This window comes from Pagrus major, chromosome 5 (assembly GCF_040436345.1).
Source record: "Pagrus major chromosome 5, Pma_NU_1.0".
NCBI classification, from domain to species: Eukaryota; Metazoa; Chordata; class Actinopteri; order Spariformes; family Sparidae; genus Pagrus; species Pagrus major.
Window position 1 is genome coordinate 32,601,307 of NC_133219.1, and position 16,960 is coordinate 32,618,266.

At 42.2% G+C, this 16,960-nt stretch overlaps 1 protein-coding gene across 1 annotated transcript; it reads left to right on the plus strand.

Moving 5' to 3' along the window:
- The first annotated feature begins 685 nt into the window (after positions 1–685).
- plcxd3 (phosphatidylinositol-specific phospholipase C, X domain containing 3) lies at positions 686–16,882 on the plus strand. Its single transcript, XM_073467112.1, has 6 exons — positions 686–788; positions 11,996–12,252; positions 13,050–13,223; positions 14,562–14,737; positions 15,286–15,387; positions 16,486–16,882. Exons 1-6 carry the CDS (start codon positions 686–688, stop codon positions 16,640–16,642), a joined length of 969 nt encoding a protein of 322 aa, XP_073323213.1. The 3' UTR covers positions 16,643–16,882.
- The last annotated feature ends 78 nt before the right edge of the window (positions 16,883–16,960 follow it).

Sequence of the window (16,960 nt, forward strand, 5' to 3'; positions counted from 1 at the left end):
AGTGAATATGTCAGTTATTCATTGTGGTGGTGAGGAATCACATATTGCTCTCATTCATCTAAGTGCATGGCCTCAGACAATCCTCCTAGGTCAAGTGGGACTTACATTGAACCTGTAACAGTCTTTATTTCCATAGATAACATATAAAATTAGATAACGCACATCCTTAATGCTACCAGACACTGTCTTTCTGAGGATACCTGCACATTTGGCCAAAAACTAGGCTACTACTGCACCTTTACAAGCCGGCATTATTGTAGACGTTTATGAGGAAGCTGTTCCCTTTTGAGAAATAATATTTAAATGATCATTGAGCCTGTATATGGTATTATTTGTGTATTTTTTTGTATCAGATTTGGTGACTGTAAACTGAAATATGTACCCCTTGCAGCGCCGCGTATTATTAGAAAGCCATGTTGTCACATTTGGATCCATCCAACAAACCGCATTTTCATAACTGTGCTGCCCGCCGATGTGTTCAGCTCAGGGGGGTGTGGACTGCCGCTCGGTCGCGCTGGTGTGTGTGTGAAAAAGGGAGAGAGAGGCAGGGAGTGTGTGTGTGTGTGTGTGTGTGTGTGTGTGGAGATGAGAGAGAGAGAGAGTGAGAGAGAGAGAGAGAGAGAGCGCACTCCACGTTGGCGCAGGCACCGGTCCGGGAGAACGGATCGTTGTGCACGGCGGCAGCATGGCTTCGTCTCACGGGAGAAGCGACCTGCGATTTGCAGACTGGATGGCAAGTTTACCGCAGAGCATGCACACTATTCCGCTCACCAACCTGGCCATTCCTGGTAGGTGTTTCTTAACCTTACTCCCAGCTCAAGTGGATGAGGAGTGTGTGTCCATGTCATTTTTTCTTCTTTTTTATCCGCGCGCAATTGCATGGAGCTATCCTAGCGCATGAGAAATAAAGACATAAGCTTTGAGTGTTAATGTTCAAATAATTTTTTACTGCTTTGCAAACTTTGACGTTTTACTTTACCCCGTACGATCTTAAATCTGGTTTTCAATTCCTCTGTACCCCGTTTGGACAAATGGTGAGACCTGTTGCGCAACGTTAGAAGTGCCGTTCTTCCTCTCACTGGTCCGCTGTCTGAAGGTTATGAATGTTCCAGTACCCACATGATTTCTAGCATCTCCATCTCATATTCCAAACGATCAACCCCCCGAGGCACATAGACCGTCAGAGCCCTCCAAAGACTCACAGCAGACAGACGAACCACGCTGCTCTGTTTTGTGTAGGACTTTTTTGGCTTTCGCACTGGGGTGGTGGCCATAGAGGAGAGGAGAGGAGACAGGGAGTGGGATGGGTTCAGTCTGTGCTCTCAGACCTGTAGCCAATCAGTGCGCAGGTCTCCTTAAACTCCATTCAAATTGGAAATGCTGGTTGTAAAGCCCACCACTGATCTGACTGATGGAATGGCTTATTAGCAGCCGGTTAATTCCATATCTGCTGCCTAGTGATTATCACACCTCCACACAAAGCGCTTTCATTCTTCATTTGCTTGCATTTCTAATCCTTTGCGCTCCCCCTCTCCTCTTCCCTCTCTCTGTCCTTCCATCCCTCTCTTGCTGTTGAACTACAGAGTACCTGGTGTGCTCAGGGTTGGCATGTGCTATGATGGCATTTCAGATGCAGATGGCTTTGAGCTGGGTGTCCTAGGAGGCGTGGCATGTTACCAGCACTCACCACTGCTCTCAAGGATGCCAAGACAAATCCAATTAATTATAGATTTGAATAAATACGGACTGAAGACAGAAACAACATGGCATGTATTACCTCATGCTTGTAATTGTATTGGAACACGTGACATGTGCTGTGTTACCACAGTTCATCCATGCCAGACATGGGAACATGCTCTGTTCCATTTAATTAGATATCATTACTTCTTATTGGCCCTGCAGCCTGCAGCTCAGCTGCTCTCAGTTTATCCTCCATTTGGATACAGATTCTGTAAACATCCTCCGATTCTGTGCACTTTCTTGTGTTTGTGTGCACACACTGGGCATAAGGTTTGTCAAAATACATTTCATAATCCACAGGATTTCATGAGAGCCTATTCAGTATCAACCATGTGCTCTGCTGCGGTGTGTGTGATTTCTTTCAAAAGTGTGTCTTTGGAGCGTGACATCACGTCTCTTCTGAGAGCGCAGCATTACAAGCCTTTGTTCAAGCAGCATGAAAACTGCGACAGACATGAAACAAATTAGATAATAGTTTTATTTTCTCCACAAATTTCACTCTTCCTCAGAGTTGTAAGAATAAAATATTCTTCATGTTAGATCCCTGCTGTACAATCCTCAGCATCCACCCACTGTTGCCTTGGATTTCGTGATGCTATTTATTTTACTGGGAAAAAAGTTCACCAGCCGACAGCTTCAATGATCCAGGCCAGAGTGTTTTGGCAATTTGGAGTACTCTACCATGAGGGGGTGATGTGATGACACGGTGCTCTGCTGCTGCCAAAAAGCTAAACAGTCCCCACTGTGTCTGTGCTGCCAGCTTTCAGCAAGCATCGCACAGCTGTACTCATTAGTATACATAATCTTCCGTATGATTGGCAATGAATTTATTTTAGGGTTTTTAATGGGTAGAGAGAAGACTTAATTAGTTGCAGATTTCTATGATGTTTTAATGTAATTATTGGTCATGTTTCAAATAATTTGTATATGCGCTTATGCAGGATAAACATAACAGATTATAGATTCTCAGGGTAGCATCTGCTGTACCACAGATAGTATGTACTCACCATATGTGCTGTGATTTAGATCTTTTTATCTACCTGGCCCATCTCTATGTGAAAACAGGTTGAAAACCATATTTTACATGATGTGGTTGATTAACCCTCTCTTCTCCAAAGTAACATTTTTAAAGTACGGAATGTTTTCAAAATGATGTGTTGCTGAGCAACGTGAATGCTACCTGGATTGTGTTCAGAACCGATGTTTCTTTGAGTGAATAAAATGTACCGTGCTGTGGTGGCAAGAAGATGACTGGGGTAATGGAGTTTGTACTAAGAGTGCAGGCTCTACTCTTTGCGTCCAGACCATTGACTGTGAAAGAAAGTAGTTAGAGCCTCCGTGTTGTTGGCTCCAGCAATTTTCATCGTAGTAATGCCTGACTCCGACTAACTCCCAGCTGATCCAAACCGGGCAAAGGGGTGGAGCGTGGGTGGAGTTGAGGCGAGCCAAATAAAGCCTGGTTACCGTCAGACGCCCACCTACCTGGAACATACCAAGTGAGATAAGGCCAACATGCTGGCTGTGTCTAAACAGAAAGAGAAGTGAATTTCACCTCATGTTATTAGCGTGAGTTTGATGACTCGCAACAGTTTCGACCCCCTGCCAGTGAGCAGGCACCATGGATGTTTTATGTCTGTCTGTTTGTGTTCAATGTAGCCTCTGACTAAAGTCAGCACTCACCAAAGACTCTGGTTCTTCCTATTAACCTGCTATCCCATAATATGCATTTCCCCTCCATTCAGCAGTCTATGGGGATGGACTCGCTTTTGGAGCCTAAAGTGGCCATTAGAGGAACTGCACACTCCATTTTCTCAGCCCTGGAAGTTTCCACTCGGTCCGGACCAGTCTGTGATTAAGTTTCAGCAACAAAAGCACTTTGGTTAAGGTCAGGGAAAGATTGAGAATTCAGTTAAATGTTAAAAAAAAGGTCTCATGTCTCAAGTAACTTTTTGTTTATTAGAACGGACTATGATTTTTCCCCAACGTTAACCGAGTGCTGCCAGTGCCCAAACATAACCATAAGATATGTGAACAACGCGCTGCGAGTGGACAGTGTAATTCAAGATTGCCTATTTTGGCGGGAAAACAAATAAAATACTTTGTCATTGAACATTTTACTGATACGTTAAGTATCAACATTTTTGCAAAGTGCATACTCCATACAGTATGCATATGTGACATGCTGGCAAGTTTATTTATAGGCAGACATTGAAAATGCTCTTCGTAAAGAGCATTGCTGTTGCATGTTGCACAAGCTGCAGACAAGACAAGGCCGACTGACTCCTACAGACAATGAGTTACAGTAATCAATAGGTAAAGAGATAAAAGCATGTCTCCGGGCCCCCAAATGTGACAAACAGCTTTTATTTCTTAGGTAGAAAAACCTAGGGCACAGCTGGTGTGAAGACGTCTGCTCTTTTTCTTAGCCTTTTAGTGTTCGAAATCCCCACAAAAAATAATAAATCCTTAACTTAACAATCTTGTAGCTAAGAGTAGGGCTGAATAATATGCAAAAAAATCATACAGCCATTATTAAGACAGACATTGCAATTGTAATATGAGGCACCATTTCAGTGGGAATGGAAAAATTTCCATTTCACTTTGACTGAAAATAACCTAAAATGAAGATGTGTTTTTTTTTTTTTTTCTGGTGCCTGTACCAAAAAAAATAAATGTATTTGTTGGAGGGTATGATTTGTATGCACGGACATCTCTGATTTGGATATTTTTTCATCAATTATTCAGCCATAACTAACTCGCGAAACACCACGAAGATGCCGACAACGTGGTTCAGACAATCTAAGAGAAAAGAATGATAGATTTTGTCAAAAAACAGCAGAGAGGTCCAACTGAATTAAAATTGCATGATCTCATGATTGTGTCCAAAGATGCCAATAAATCACTTGTCACCCTGAGGAGAGCTGACTCAGTGTTTTGCTGCTGTGGAACTTGCCTGAAATTTGTCCAAGAGCTGTGAAAAGACAGCTTTACCAAAACCATAGATTAAAACAACAATTTTGAGACAAGAAGGTATTGAATGCAGTCAGATTTAGGTAGGGTTTTTTGATCAGAGGGCAGCATGGAACCTAACCATGTTAACCATGACTCATGACACAGCGCAGCAGCCAAGCGCATTGTAGTTGTAGCAGTTATTGAATAAAAGTATGACATATTTTCATGAGCATGATCCTGCCAGTCCTCTGCTGGTAAGAACCACCTTGTTCTTGACGTAAGAAAATGGTTGCTCTCAGACATGACTCCGCTCTCTGTGTTGGCCCTACATGCCACTTTGGCCTCACATTGTGCCGACCTATCGAGTCTACAAGCCAGATGACCTGCACTACTTCTTACTCTGCAGCTAATTGGGGGAAAGGGTGAGGCGATGGGCAGGAGAGGAAAGAGAGAGGAAGTGGTAGCAGATTAAAGATGGAGGTCGTTAAAGGAAGAGGAGGGAAAGAGGGAGGGAGTAGTTATTTCTTTCCGTTCGTCAAGCTGATCAGTGGAGGCCACGGTGGGCTGTTTTCCTGTGGCTTTTGTTAGATCTGCTAGGTGAGTGCCTGGCTGCATGTTGGTCAGCAAAGGTGTGCTGCGGGAGATACTGTCAGTCTATTTCTCTGTTCTGGCACCGTGAAACAAGCTTTACTGGAAGAAGGGGAAGGGCTCTATAGGCTCAGAATTTCACTACCATAGTAATTAATTTTAAGCACTAAATTATAATAAAAATGATTGTTGTATCATTATTTATATAACAGGAACATTTATTTACATTTACTCTCTGAATAAGTGGTACAGGTGATCAAATCATCCACATCTTTTCTATACAGCTTTTTAAAGCTGCATCAATCAATTTTTGACCACTAGGGGGCAGAATAATGCCAAAACACATCAATAGACATACAGCCCTGTCATATTATTCCCCTTATAGTGGTGTTGTTCCAGCTGTGGGGGGTGCCAAATCGCACAAAATGCCAATTTCTACGTAATGTTCCTTTAACAGGACAAAAGCATTTACATTTACTCTGTGAATAAGTGGTAAAGGTAATTGAACAATGCATGTCTTTTCTATATGGCTTTTTAAAGCTGCGTTTATTTATTTTTGGCCCCTAGGGGGCAGAAGAATTCCAAAACAGGCCAAAAGGCATACAGCACTGGCATATTTTTCCCCTTGCAAATGTATTATTTATATTTATGTTTACCCCTTTTAAATTACACGTAGTGATTTGTTTTAATGTCAGTATAAACAATCTCAATCAATGTTTCTTATTATGATAAAATAATTGCCATAATAACATTATTGTGATGGTTTGGCCTTAATATAATCAGCACAATCCTGTAGACTAATAACTTTTTAATATATTCAGTTACAAATTGGTACTAAATTAAAAAGTAGACAGTAGATTGTAAAGCTAATATTGATTAATTTGCTGTCAGGGAAGATTACATCTTGTTGGGCTTCATTCAAAGCAGGCAGACTACAGGATGAGAGCCATGTGGTACACTGCATGTTGACAGCTGCAGAGAACAATGAAATGTTATCAGTACTATCTTTAACTACACAATCGTGTAGCTAAGAGTAGGGCTGAATGATTTGCAAAAAAAAAAAAAAAATCATACAGCCATTATTAAGACAGATAGTGCAATTGTAATGAGTCACGATTTTAGTGGGAATGGAAAAATTTGCATTTCAGTTTCACTGAATAAAAATCTAAAAATGAAGATGTGACAAAAATGTTATTTTTTTGTCGAAAGATATGATTTGCATACACGGGCAACTAAGTGACTTCACCTTTAAAAAAGCTACAACAACCACAAAGAGCCAAAGTGTCAGATTACACGACAGGGCTCTCGAGGGAGCCATACTTAACCTCACCGATGGCTGACAGCAACAGCTTAAGGCTTTACCGGAGGTAAGAAATAAATAGCATACCTTAGGCCAGTGGGAAAGGGTGAAGGCAATTGTATTGAGTTAAGATGGCACTTGCGGGGGAAAAAAAAAACAAATCCATTGCAGAAGTGGCATATTCAGTCTTGCCTGCTCCTTGGGGTAAAGGCTGGCCAAGGACTTTTAGCTGTAAATCCGTCCATCAGTCCCTTGACTAGATCCGTTCTGCTGCCACTTAAGCCCCTGAACAAGGAGGATGAATGGTATCAAATGCCAGGATAAATACTGGAGAAGGGCAGGAAATCAGCCCGCTAAAAGCCATTTAAAAATAGAGGATGTGAAATTCAAAACAAACAAAGGAGGAGAAAATAGTTTGGTGGGGAGAACAATTTCTCCTGTTAGAGGAATGAAGCAAATGGGAAGTAAGGAGGTAGGAAGGGTGCAGCTATTTTCTGTAATAGATATGCTCCCATGTGTCATTGCCCTCCTAAATCAAAGTCATTGTGTTTGACCAGACGCACATTCTGCCTCTCGTGACTTTTAGCACTTTTATAACAGTGTAGAGATTCTGTTTTGTAAAGAAAGTTTTTTTTTGCAAATAATCGCTGCATTAGTATTTGGTATACTCATAATGAACAATTTCCCTGGCAAACTTTTCCATTTATAAGAGTAGAACTTTTGTCAAAACATCTTAGAAGCAGACAGAAGTGGTTAGTTATGAATTTTCTTCAGGCTGCTATTGCCTCACCACCGGAGGTTAATTGAGTTTCCAGCAGGAGGACATTTATCTTGCTTCTGAAAAGTCAAATAACTCTGTCTCATCGGAAATGTATGTGCTTTTGTGCACAGTGCCGCTCGAACAAGATGGAGAAGTATTGCAAGGTGGCAGACAAAAAGCGAGACTGGAGAGAATTGGGCAGGAATTTGAAGAATTAGAGAGCTGGGTAAAGTAGATGGAAAGTGCAACTCTTGAAGGATTATTAGTAAAAAATATAGCCAGATCTCCTCTCCTCTCCTCTCCTCTCCTCTCCTCTCCTCTCCTCTCCTCTCCTCTCCTCTCCTCTCCTCTCCTCTCCTCTCCTCTCCTCTCCTCTCCTCTCCTCTCCTCTCCAACCCAAAATAGATCTCATCGTTATGATATGTCATGAAAAAGGGAATAAACCACCAGTGCTCCTCTGAATGGTCTACTCTCATTCAGACAGAATGACTCACTTAACGCAGGTCATTTCTCTAAGGTAGCGGTCGTCACCCACTTACAGCGTCACCCTCGTCATCATCATCGTCATCATCATCATTATGTGATTTGCTGTGTTATCACTGTCTCAGCTGGCTTCAGCCTTTATCCGTCTACCTCTTCCCTCTCTCTTCACGTCTTCCTCGCCCTCCTCGCCCCCTGTAGGGCACCATCTTCTTTGTGTTTATGTTGCTGATGTGCGGGAAGAAGAGTTCCTGAAGTTCACACTGTGCGTGCAAGAAAGTGCCGCTCTGCGCGGCTGCTGTGACACATGAAATACATCAACCAGCGTGAGAGTAGACAGTTCGGGGTGTTGTTTTCAGGAAGCACGTCGTTCCGAACGACTGACTGTGGCACTCTCAATCAGTGTGATCAGATGGAAGCCAAGGCAGAATCACCATGCAGGTCTCTCCTAACGAACTGGGTGTTTTTCAAAAGAGAGTGGAAATGTTAGATCGCTGAGGCGGAGGCCAGGAGGGAAGCAGTGGTATAGATTTCCTTTAGTAAGCTATGTGCTAACAGTGATTACTGTTTGATTGTGCACACACCATGGCTGTAGCCATTATTCAGAAACTACTGTTTTGTCAAACTTCTCGCAGGTAAAGAAAGATGAAAACCTCACCAAACATCATTAACTGCCTGATGAATGTGGAGTTTTAGTTTAGGTAAACAAGAATAAAAAGGAAAATGCTGCTGTGTTGCCCTTGAGTCATGTCACGTCATTAAAGTTGAGCAAGCGATTTCCCAACATAAACGATAATTAACCATGTCTTGATTATGTTGAATGCGCTTCTCACCGCTCTCCGCTCAGCTCTCTCTGCAGATTCCTATAGATGTTTCCTGCACGCTTGGCAAAACGCTTTGCCCTTCGGCCTCTGCTCCTCCTGTGGGATTGTTTCTTCTGTGCAGTATGGCGCGATGCACAGGCTTTTGTCATACATATTTAAGGCAGTGCTCATTAGTAAAGCACAAGCAAGCTTTATTAGTTGGCCTTACAGAAGCTTTCATTAAAGCTGGCTAAGACGTGGTCGCTTGCGTTATCCTATGGGACTGCTAGATTTAATTTGTGTGAGCTGCTCTTCTTCCGACAAGTATCTCAGGAATGTCCTCATGAATTGTGCAGTTATGCCTTTAGCTACTACAGGTACACTCTCCGGCTCCTCATTAGGTACAATTGTACAATCTGATGTGATCCAACACAGATCTGCCATAGAGATAATAATAATAATGTGTGTACTAATGATGTCGTAAAATGTGGTGATGTTGTACTGGAGTGCATTCAATTGGAAAGTGTTTTTTAATATTCTGCCCCTCTCATGTAATTTTGCCAAACATACCAAAATATTGATACATATCGATTCTAAATAGCCAGGCATGCAGAAAAAACAATTTTCAAGCGACAAAAGTCAAACATAACCGAGTTTCTTCATTGATTTATGTGATATAAAATTGAATATCCTTGGATTTTGTACTGTCAGTGGGACTAAACAAGCAAACCGAAGCTCTCACCTTGCACTTTAAAGATCCAGTGTGTAGGATTTAGTAGCATCTAGTGATGAGGTTGCAGATTGCACCGCGGCCACTAGAAACTTCTTCTGTAGATATATATGCGTTTTCATTCTAAGGTAACGAAAACACGTCGATTTTTAGTTTCAGGTATTTAAACACCAATAAAGACAAGAAGGAATATAATATTTCATTTCTGCCAACAGATGCCCCATGAATCCTGTACACTGGGCCGTGCGATTGGGTATTTTCCACCATTTTCTGACATTTTATAGACAAAGCAATGGACAATGAAAATGACTGTATCAGAAAACCTTCAGAGGCAGAGAGAGATATCTTTGTCTGCAACAGCAGCAGAGCCAGCTGTTGCGACTGGTTAAGGTCATACTCTGTTGCGCTGTGACCCTGATGGTACGGTTCAGCCTGCAGTGATGCTGTTTGCTCCTCTACCCCAGGATTCAGCTGTCTACCCTGCTTACGGTCATTCTCTGGGCCGACTGCGAAGGCTTGGCACTGGAGTATCAGCTGAAGGTCAATTCAGGCGCTGAGTCAGTCCGTGTGTGTGTGTGTTGGTGGAGGAGGAGGGGAGGGTGTATGTTTGTTTGAGTGAAAGAGCGAAGGAACATGATTAGGAGACAAGACGAGGATGAGAAATTGATTGCAGTGATGAGAACAGGACACCAGAATTACTATCAGCCTGATTAGCATGTAGCGATGGCACAAACACGCAAAGACACACATTTATTATTTTATGGAAGGACACACGACCTTTGGAAATCATGGATCGACTGCAAGGAAATGTGTTACCAAGGAATGCATCAGTACATTGATAGACTTTGACAAGTGGTCCATTGTTATTTTTACTGCCACTAATGTGAGAAGTGTTACCCTACTGCTCCTAGAATAACTCGAATAATTAGCACACACAATAAAACTAGAATGAGCTTTTGTTTAAATCGTTTCTTCAACCAAATGATACCGAAACACAACACTTTCTCAGAAATAGCGGTACCGATCTATTCTGGTAGTTTCTGTTTTACGTAAGGTTTTGAGATGTATTATGCCTGACATTTCTGCCGCCAATTCATCACAAGATTGGCAAACGGAAATGTGTTTGTGACTCTTAAGGCACTGAAAAATGACATTTCAGTCACGTTTTTTTGTATCGGGACTGTTTTCTACAGAAGAGAAATAGATTCATGATATTTATATATTTTTGCAAGATGATAATTAGGCACCACCAGATGGTAGGTCAACTTTTTCGCATTGCCATTTCGGCTGTAAGGCGATGTGTCGTTAATATATGAGTCAAAGCCAGTAATTTTCTCCAGTTTTTCTATCTTTGTCTGCAAGATATAAGCTGACATGTTGACAATGTCCTTAAAAACTTACTGATTGAGTGGATCTTATTTCCGCTCTGGAAAAAGTTGGTCTAAAATAAAATTAACAAAGCTTCATGAGAAAGTTACCACCAGGAACTACATCACCAAGGAGGAGTATGGGTGAATTGATGAACCTGTGTAAAAAGTAAACAAAAACAGAAGGCATTCATTTGCAAACAAAACTGTATTCACTGAAGACTGTTAGAAAGTGTTCCTGAGCTCATGTGTACCCTTTACACAATCATGTGTTTCACAAAGTGTTGCACCTCGCCCCATCCTTGCTTATGAACGACTGAGCCTGTCGAGAATGTCCCTTTCATACCCAATCATGACACTATCACCTGTTCCCAATGAACCTGTTTACCTGTGGATTGTTCCAAACAGGTGTTGTTGGTTCATCCCACAACTTTCCCAGTCTTTTGTGGCCCTTGTCCCTACTTGTTGGCGCAGAAATCAGTTTCGCCTGCGCTTGCTCTTGTCATATCCATTTACTCTTCAAAAGTAAATTCTGGGAAACCATCGTCAAAATGCTGTTACCAAGGTCAATGAACTTTCAATCTCAAGTAGAGAAATCTTCTATCAGCTACTGAGGAAACGTTGTGCTGGGTAGAACCAGGAAGTGAAAAATGAAGTCATTGTGCTGGGTAGACCCAGGAAGTGAAAAATGAAGTCATTGCGGAGCGTCAAAAACTGCAGATCCTTGAATGGCCACTTGAGGATGGCTCCAAAAGTGAGTCAATCCCAACAGAGCCCCAGATGAACATTCCCAACTTTACAACAGAAATAAACGTCTTTACATCCTGGTGCAAAAAATGTTTTTGGTCTCCATCTATGGCTAATTTTCTTGTTCATGACAAGGTGTCCATTATCAGGAATGTACAAAACTACTGCAGTAGGTAGAAACCACGAATTGACAAATGGATTTGAAGATTCCCTACAGAAATACTGTGCACACAAAGCTCTCAGGAAAATATAACGTAATTATCCCAGCATTATTGTTCTGTGATGGATGAAAAATGTGTGTGTATGTGAGCACAGACCTGTTTCTTTTCAACTTGTCAGAGTTCATAACTAACTTCATAACCCTTACCCGGAGGCTGTTACTCACACAGTCATGTTGTTGCCATGGCACCGGGCTGTTTTCCAGCCCTGACCCCACTGTTACAGCTGTGTGTGTCCCCCCCCCCCCCCAGCAATCAAACAGGCAGCGGTCGAAACCTGCATACAGACTCATGTTTGTGTCTTCTCCAGGTTCCCACGACTCCTTCAGCTTCTATATCGACGAGGCGTCTCCGGTGGGCCCCGAGCAGCCAGAGACGGTGCAGAACTTTGTTTCTGTTTTTGGCACGGTGGCCAAGAAGCTAATGAGGAAGTGGTTAGCCACACAGACTATGAACTTCAACAGCCAACTGGAGGCTGGGATCCGCTTCTTTGACCTGCGCATCTCCACCAAGCCCCGCGACCCCGACAACGAGCTGTTCTTCGCCCACGGGCTCTTCAGTGCCACGGTTAGCTCACAGTTTCGGTGTTTTTTGATGTGATGAATATTTGTCAAGGCTTGTTGTTGCTAAGGGATATCTGTGCATTTGTGTGTGTGTTTGTGTGTGTGGCAACAGTTTTCTTTGTGAGTGCAGACTGAGAGCTTTATTATACAAGGTCCTTTAGAGATTTTAAGTACAACACAACTGTTTGTCTGGTCATTTTTATATAATTGTGTCATTTAAGAAAATACAGTAACACTTTACATAACAGTGGACATATCAACCATTAACTTGCTGCTTATTAACATGCACATTTGTAGCTTATTGGCTCTTTATAAGTACAACCTTTGTGGGTTAATACGTGTGTACTACTTGTGAATGAGCTATGAGCAAAACGTTTTTTTCAGATAAAAAAAATACATTTATTAAGTGTTATTAAAGGATAAGCTAATCCAAAAATGAAAATTCAGTCATTATCTACTCACACCAATGCCGATGGAAAGTCGGGTGAAGTTTCGTAGTCCTTTTTGGATGAACTTAAACTTTAAGGGAGGATTACTTTTCTTTGTCGTCCTACCACTTTGACAGGCCTAAACAGACCAAGGCATATTAAGATCGTAATTCATGTAAAACTCACTATCACAATGCAGTAATTAGAAGGTTATTGAGAGAAAACTCTTAATTTATGGCCTAGTATTTGGCCATTTTATCACTTTATTATGGCCTAATAAAGAGCCAAATATGCAGCTAGTTAATGGTTAATATGTGTACCCTAATATAAAGTGCTAATTATTAATACATGTATTTTTCTTATTTTTTTTTAGGTGAGAGAAGGTTTAGAGCAGATCAGTAGTTTCCTGTCAGCTCATGCCAGAGAGGTCGTGTTCCTGGACTTCAACCACTTCTACGGCGTGCAGAACCTGCACCACGAAAAACTGGTGGCCATGTTGAAAGAGGTGTTTGGAGACAAACTGTGCCCAGTCGTCTTTGCTCAGGAGGTACTGTCAAACTCAAATACATTTGATGCTTAGCAGGCAGTGGGATTAAAAGCAGTTAAGTGACCTTGCAGCAGGCCTCGAACATCTATTTCAGATGTTTCTTTCACCTTTCACACAACTCTTGATTGAGAGAGGAAACGGGGTCGCATTTTTTGCGTTTGTGTGTGTTCAAAAGGCTTTTGACGACTATTGTTTTCTCAGCCCTGCACAACTCTCATGTCTGTGATTTGATCACTTGAGATGCAGAATGAGGGTTATCACATCCCTACTCATTGTTGTTTGCCCTTTTGCTTAGAAGTCAAGTAGAAAATCGTGTGCTCAGATTTCTCCCCGTGCTTCCTCTCTTCCACTACCTGTTCCACCTACACCCCTCCCATCCCCACCCTGAGCTGCGTTTGTATGTGAAGAACCTGGAAGAACGAACACCGATCAGCCTTAAAGCTCATCGAAACCTTCGCCAACTCCCACGCCACGCACTGCTGCTGCTCAGTGAGGATGAAGTGTAGAGAAGAGTAAAAGGCCGGTCGAGACGAGCAGATTCTGGAAATAACAAACTCCTTCTCAGAGCTGTAGGGCCATCTGGGGTGGTGTTTAAATATAGAGTAGACAAATGACTGGTGCTCTTTCGTCCACAGATATTATTCCAGGAGTACATTGGCTCTACTTTTTGCTCATCACCTTTTTACCTCGCAATTGCTCTCCTACACAAACTTAATCCACTGCACTTTTTTTGTTTTCAGCAGTAGTTTAATAGATAATGCACAGCTAAAAGGTCATCTTCACAAAATAAATCACCTCATGAGAAAAAAGAATAAAAGACAAGGTACAAGATACAGATAGAACAGATAGAAATGTAAAAATATTGGCATTTGCTTTTGTTTTATTGAATAATAAAAGAGAGAAGAGACATAGAGAGCTGCTCTAAAGTGTTATATTTATTATTTACCAGGAATTTAATTTTGCGCAGGTAGTCCTCAGTCTTTGTTAATGTATGAAACGCTTTCAAAAATGTGTTTTTCCTTTTGAATAGCCAGTAATAGCTTTGAAAATCAAATTTGAATTATGCTTTGTACTCCTCCAGCTCTCGAGCATTGCCTTCAGAAATAACATACCTTACCATTTCTATGGTCAATCAGAACCGAGTATTGAACAAATCTGCCTAATAATCATTGCATCAGGCAATTTTATCCACTTATTTCTATTCACTACCATTTTCCCCATCATTCAGCACTGAAGGAGCTCTTTACTATTCAACATCTATCACCTTTTTTACCCCCTTTGTCACCTCCTGCCATGTCTCCCTTTATGACCTCCTGCTCCTCCTCCCTCCCTTCACAGGTGACTCTGCAGTATCTGTGGGAGAAGGAGTACCAGGTGCTTGTCTTCTACCACCATCCCATGGCTCTGGAGGTGCCCTTCCTGTGGCCAGGACAGATGATGCCCTCTCCCTGGGCCAACACCACAGATCCAGAGAAGCTGGTGCAGTTTCTCCAGGCGTCTGTCACGGACCGCAGGTCGGCGTTTGCATTTATTCCACTGATGGTCTCCTTAATACAAGACAAAATCTCTGTGCCTCATCATGTCATTCACACATGTTGTTTTTATTGCTTCAATTAACTGCTGATGTATCCTCACCTGTGTTTTATGTTTTCTTTATAGCATTAGAAAGTCCAACCATGTAGGTCAGGTCTCATATGATGTTGTCATTGTCATAGTATACTTAGATTTATATATTTTATTTGCTAATATTTATGGACGTAATTACAATTTCATTTGCTGTAATTAGTTAAGAATAGCCAACTAAGAGGATGGGAAGTACAGTGAAACGCACACGTTATCACAATGTCTGGGCTACATGCTGTACGTGAATACATAATGTATTATGTACATAACGTAAAGCTATATTTCACTACCCCAAATTCTTTCACATTTTAAAAACCTGACATAAATTTGCAAAATGTTCATGTCTTTTTTCTTTTTTCCTGATAGAACTGTGTTCCTTTAAATTCCTACAAAATATACAGCAAAAATAAACTGCAAATGCCTGATGTATCTCCTGCAGGAGGAAGGGGACCTTCTTTGTCTCGCAGGTGGTTCTGACACCGAAGGCCAGCACTGTGATGAAGGGCGTGGCCAGTGGACTGAGGGAGACAATCACAGAAAGGTGTGTACACCTGTGTATGTGTGTGTCTGTGTGTGATAGAGAGACAGCAAGAACAATAAATGTGTGTTATGTTCAAGTTCAGTATAACACAAAGTTATCAGGTTATCAAGTTATAAATCAGGATATGCTTCAGGGCTACCTTGTGATTGAAAAATTGCTATCACGGTGTGTCCTCTTGTCATTTCTGGCGCCAAAAAAACAAGATGGCGATGGCCATAACGCCAAACTTGGGGCTTCAAAACGGGAGTCCACAAACCAGTGGGTGATGCCACGGGAGTTTTAGCACCAATGATTGCACACAGTGTTAGTCAACATAAACACAGGCACTGCAGGACCAAAATTATAGCAACACCTCAGACACCGGAGGCCACGGCCATGACATGATTTGCTCCATAACAACACAACAAACCTTCACAGGCATGTGCACCAACACATATATGAGTCATTGTGGCATTTTATAACTAAATCCAGAGGGTGAGGGTTGGGAAGGTTTTTTTTTTTTTTGAACAGCTGCCACAGACCCGAGGCGATGCTTCTCATCCTCCCTCTTTCTATATCTCCCTCTTCTCAGTTCTGGTTCATGATTTTTTTCTTTTTCTGATTTACCCTCAGCTTTGTCTGCATGTCACTCCCTCTTAATGTCACCAGCTTGTTAAAAGCGTTGGCAGAATAACCATCAATTTCCCTGGCATGAATTATTCATTTGGTTACTCCACTATCAGCCATTCTCACCAGGCTTTTGGTGACTTTGATTCAGGCGTCTTTCAAATTCCATCCATTCGCTTTGGAGGACTCGACAGAACAAGAAAGCCGGCGCGAGGAGGAGATGACTCGTAGAATATTTTGCCATGCGGTAGTAACACCCTCCCTCCGGTGCACGGCTCTCATGAACATGTCCGGTGTGTTCCGGTGTCATCCCCACAGCTGGTGTCTGGCTTGTAGACATCTCATGCTGCGTCACGGAGATCTTTTATTGCAGCCTACCGCTCTCTGCCATGAATCATCCCTTTTTTCTATTCCTCTCTGTATCTTTTGTGACTTTATCACCTCCAGCCTCCCCTGACGTGTGTGTGTGTGTGTTTTTGTGCGTCCTCCCAGGGCCTTACCAGGCATGATGCAGTGGATCAGATCGCAGCGACCCGGGGAGAGCGGCATCAACATTATCACAGCTGACTTTGTGGAGCTCGGAGAGTTCATCAGCGCCGTCATCACCCTCAACTATCACCTCGACGACGAAGAAGACGACGCCACCTGAGAGCCCTCAACGGGGCGTCAGGGAGCACAGTCGCCACCGCCGGTGGTTTGGTCTGCGCTCTCACTCTTTTCTCTTTGGCATTTATTTCAAGAGGGGAGCTGCCTGGCTCCTTTCACTTTATTTAGGGCTATAGTGAATTGAGAGATCGAATGGCAAAAATGGGATAAGGGGAGAAGAGAAGTTGGGATTAAGAGGAACAACAGTGATGTTTGGGTTGGAGCACAAAGAGAATGAGGTTTTGTTTGTTTCCCATTGAGGGATCGACATAGTTTTGTTTTTCAAATGAGATGTTCATTTCCTTTACTTCCTATGCTGTAA

Coding starts and splice junctions, on each gene's coding strand:
- plcxd3 (XM_073467112.1), top strand. CDS start 686: ATGGCTTCGTCTCACGGGAGAAGCGACCTGCGATTTGCAGACTGGATG. Junction 13,224..14,561: donor CAGTCGTCTTTGCTCAGGAG/GTACTGTCAAAC, acceptor CTCCCTTCACAG/GTGACTCTGCAGTATCTGTG. Junction 14,738..15,285: donor GCGTCTGTCACGGACCGCAG/GTCGGCGTTTGC, acceptor TATCTCCTGCAG/GAGGAAGGGGACCTTCTTTG.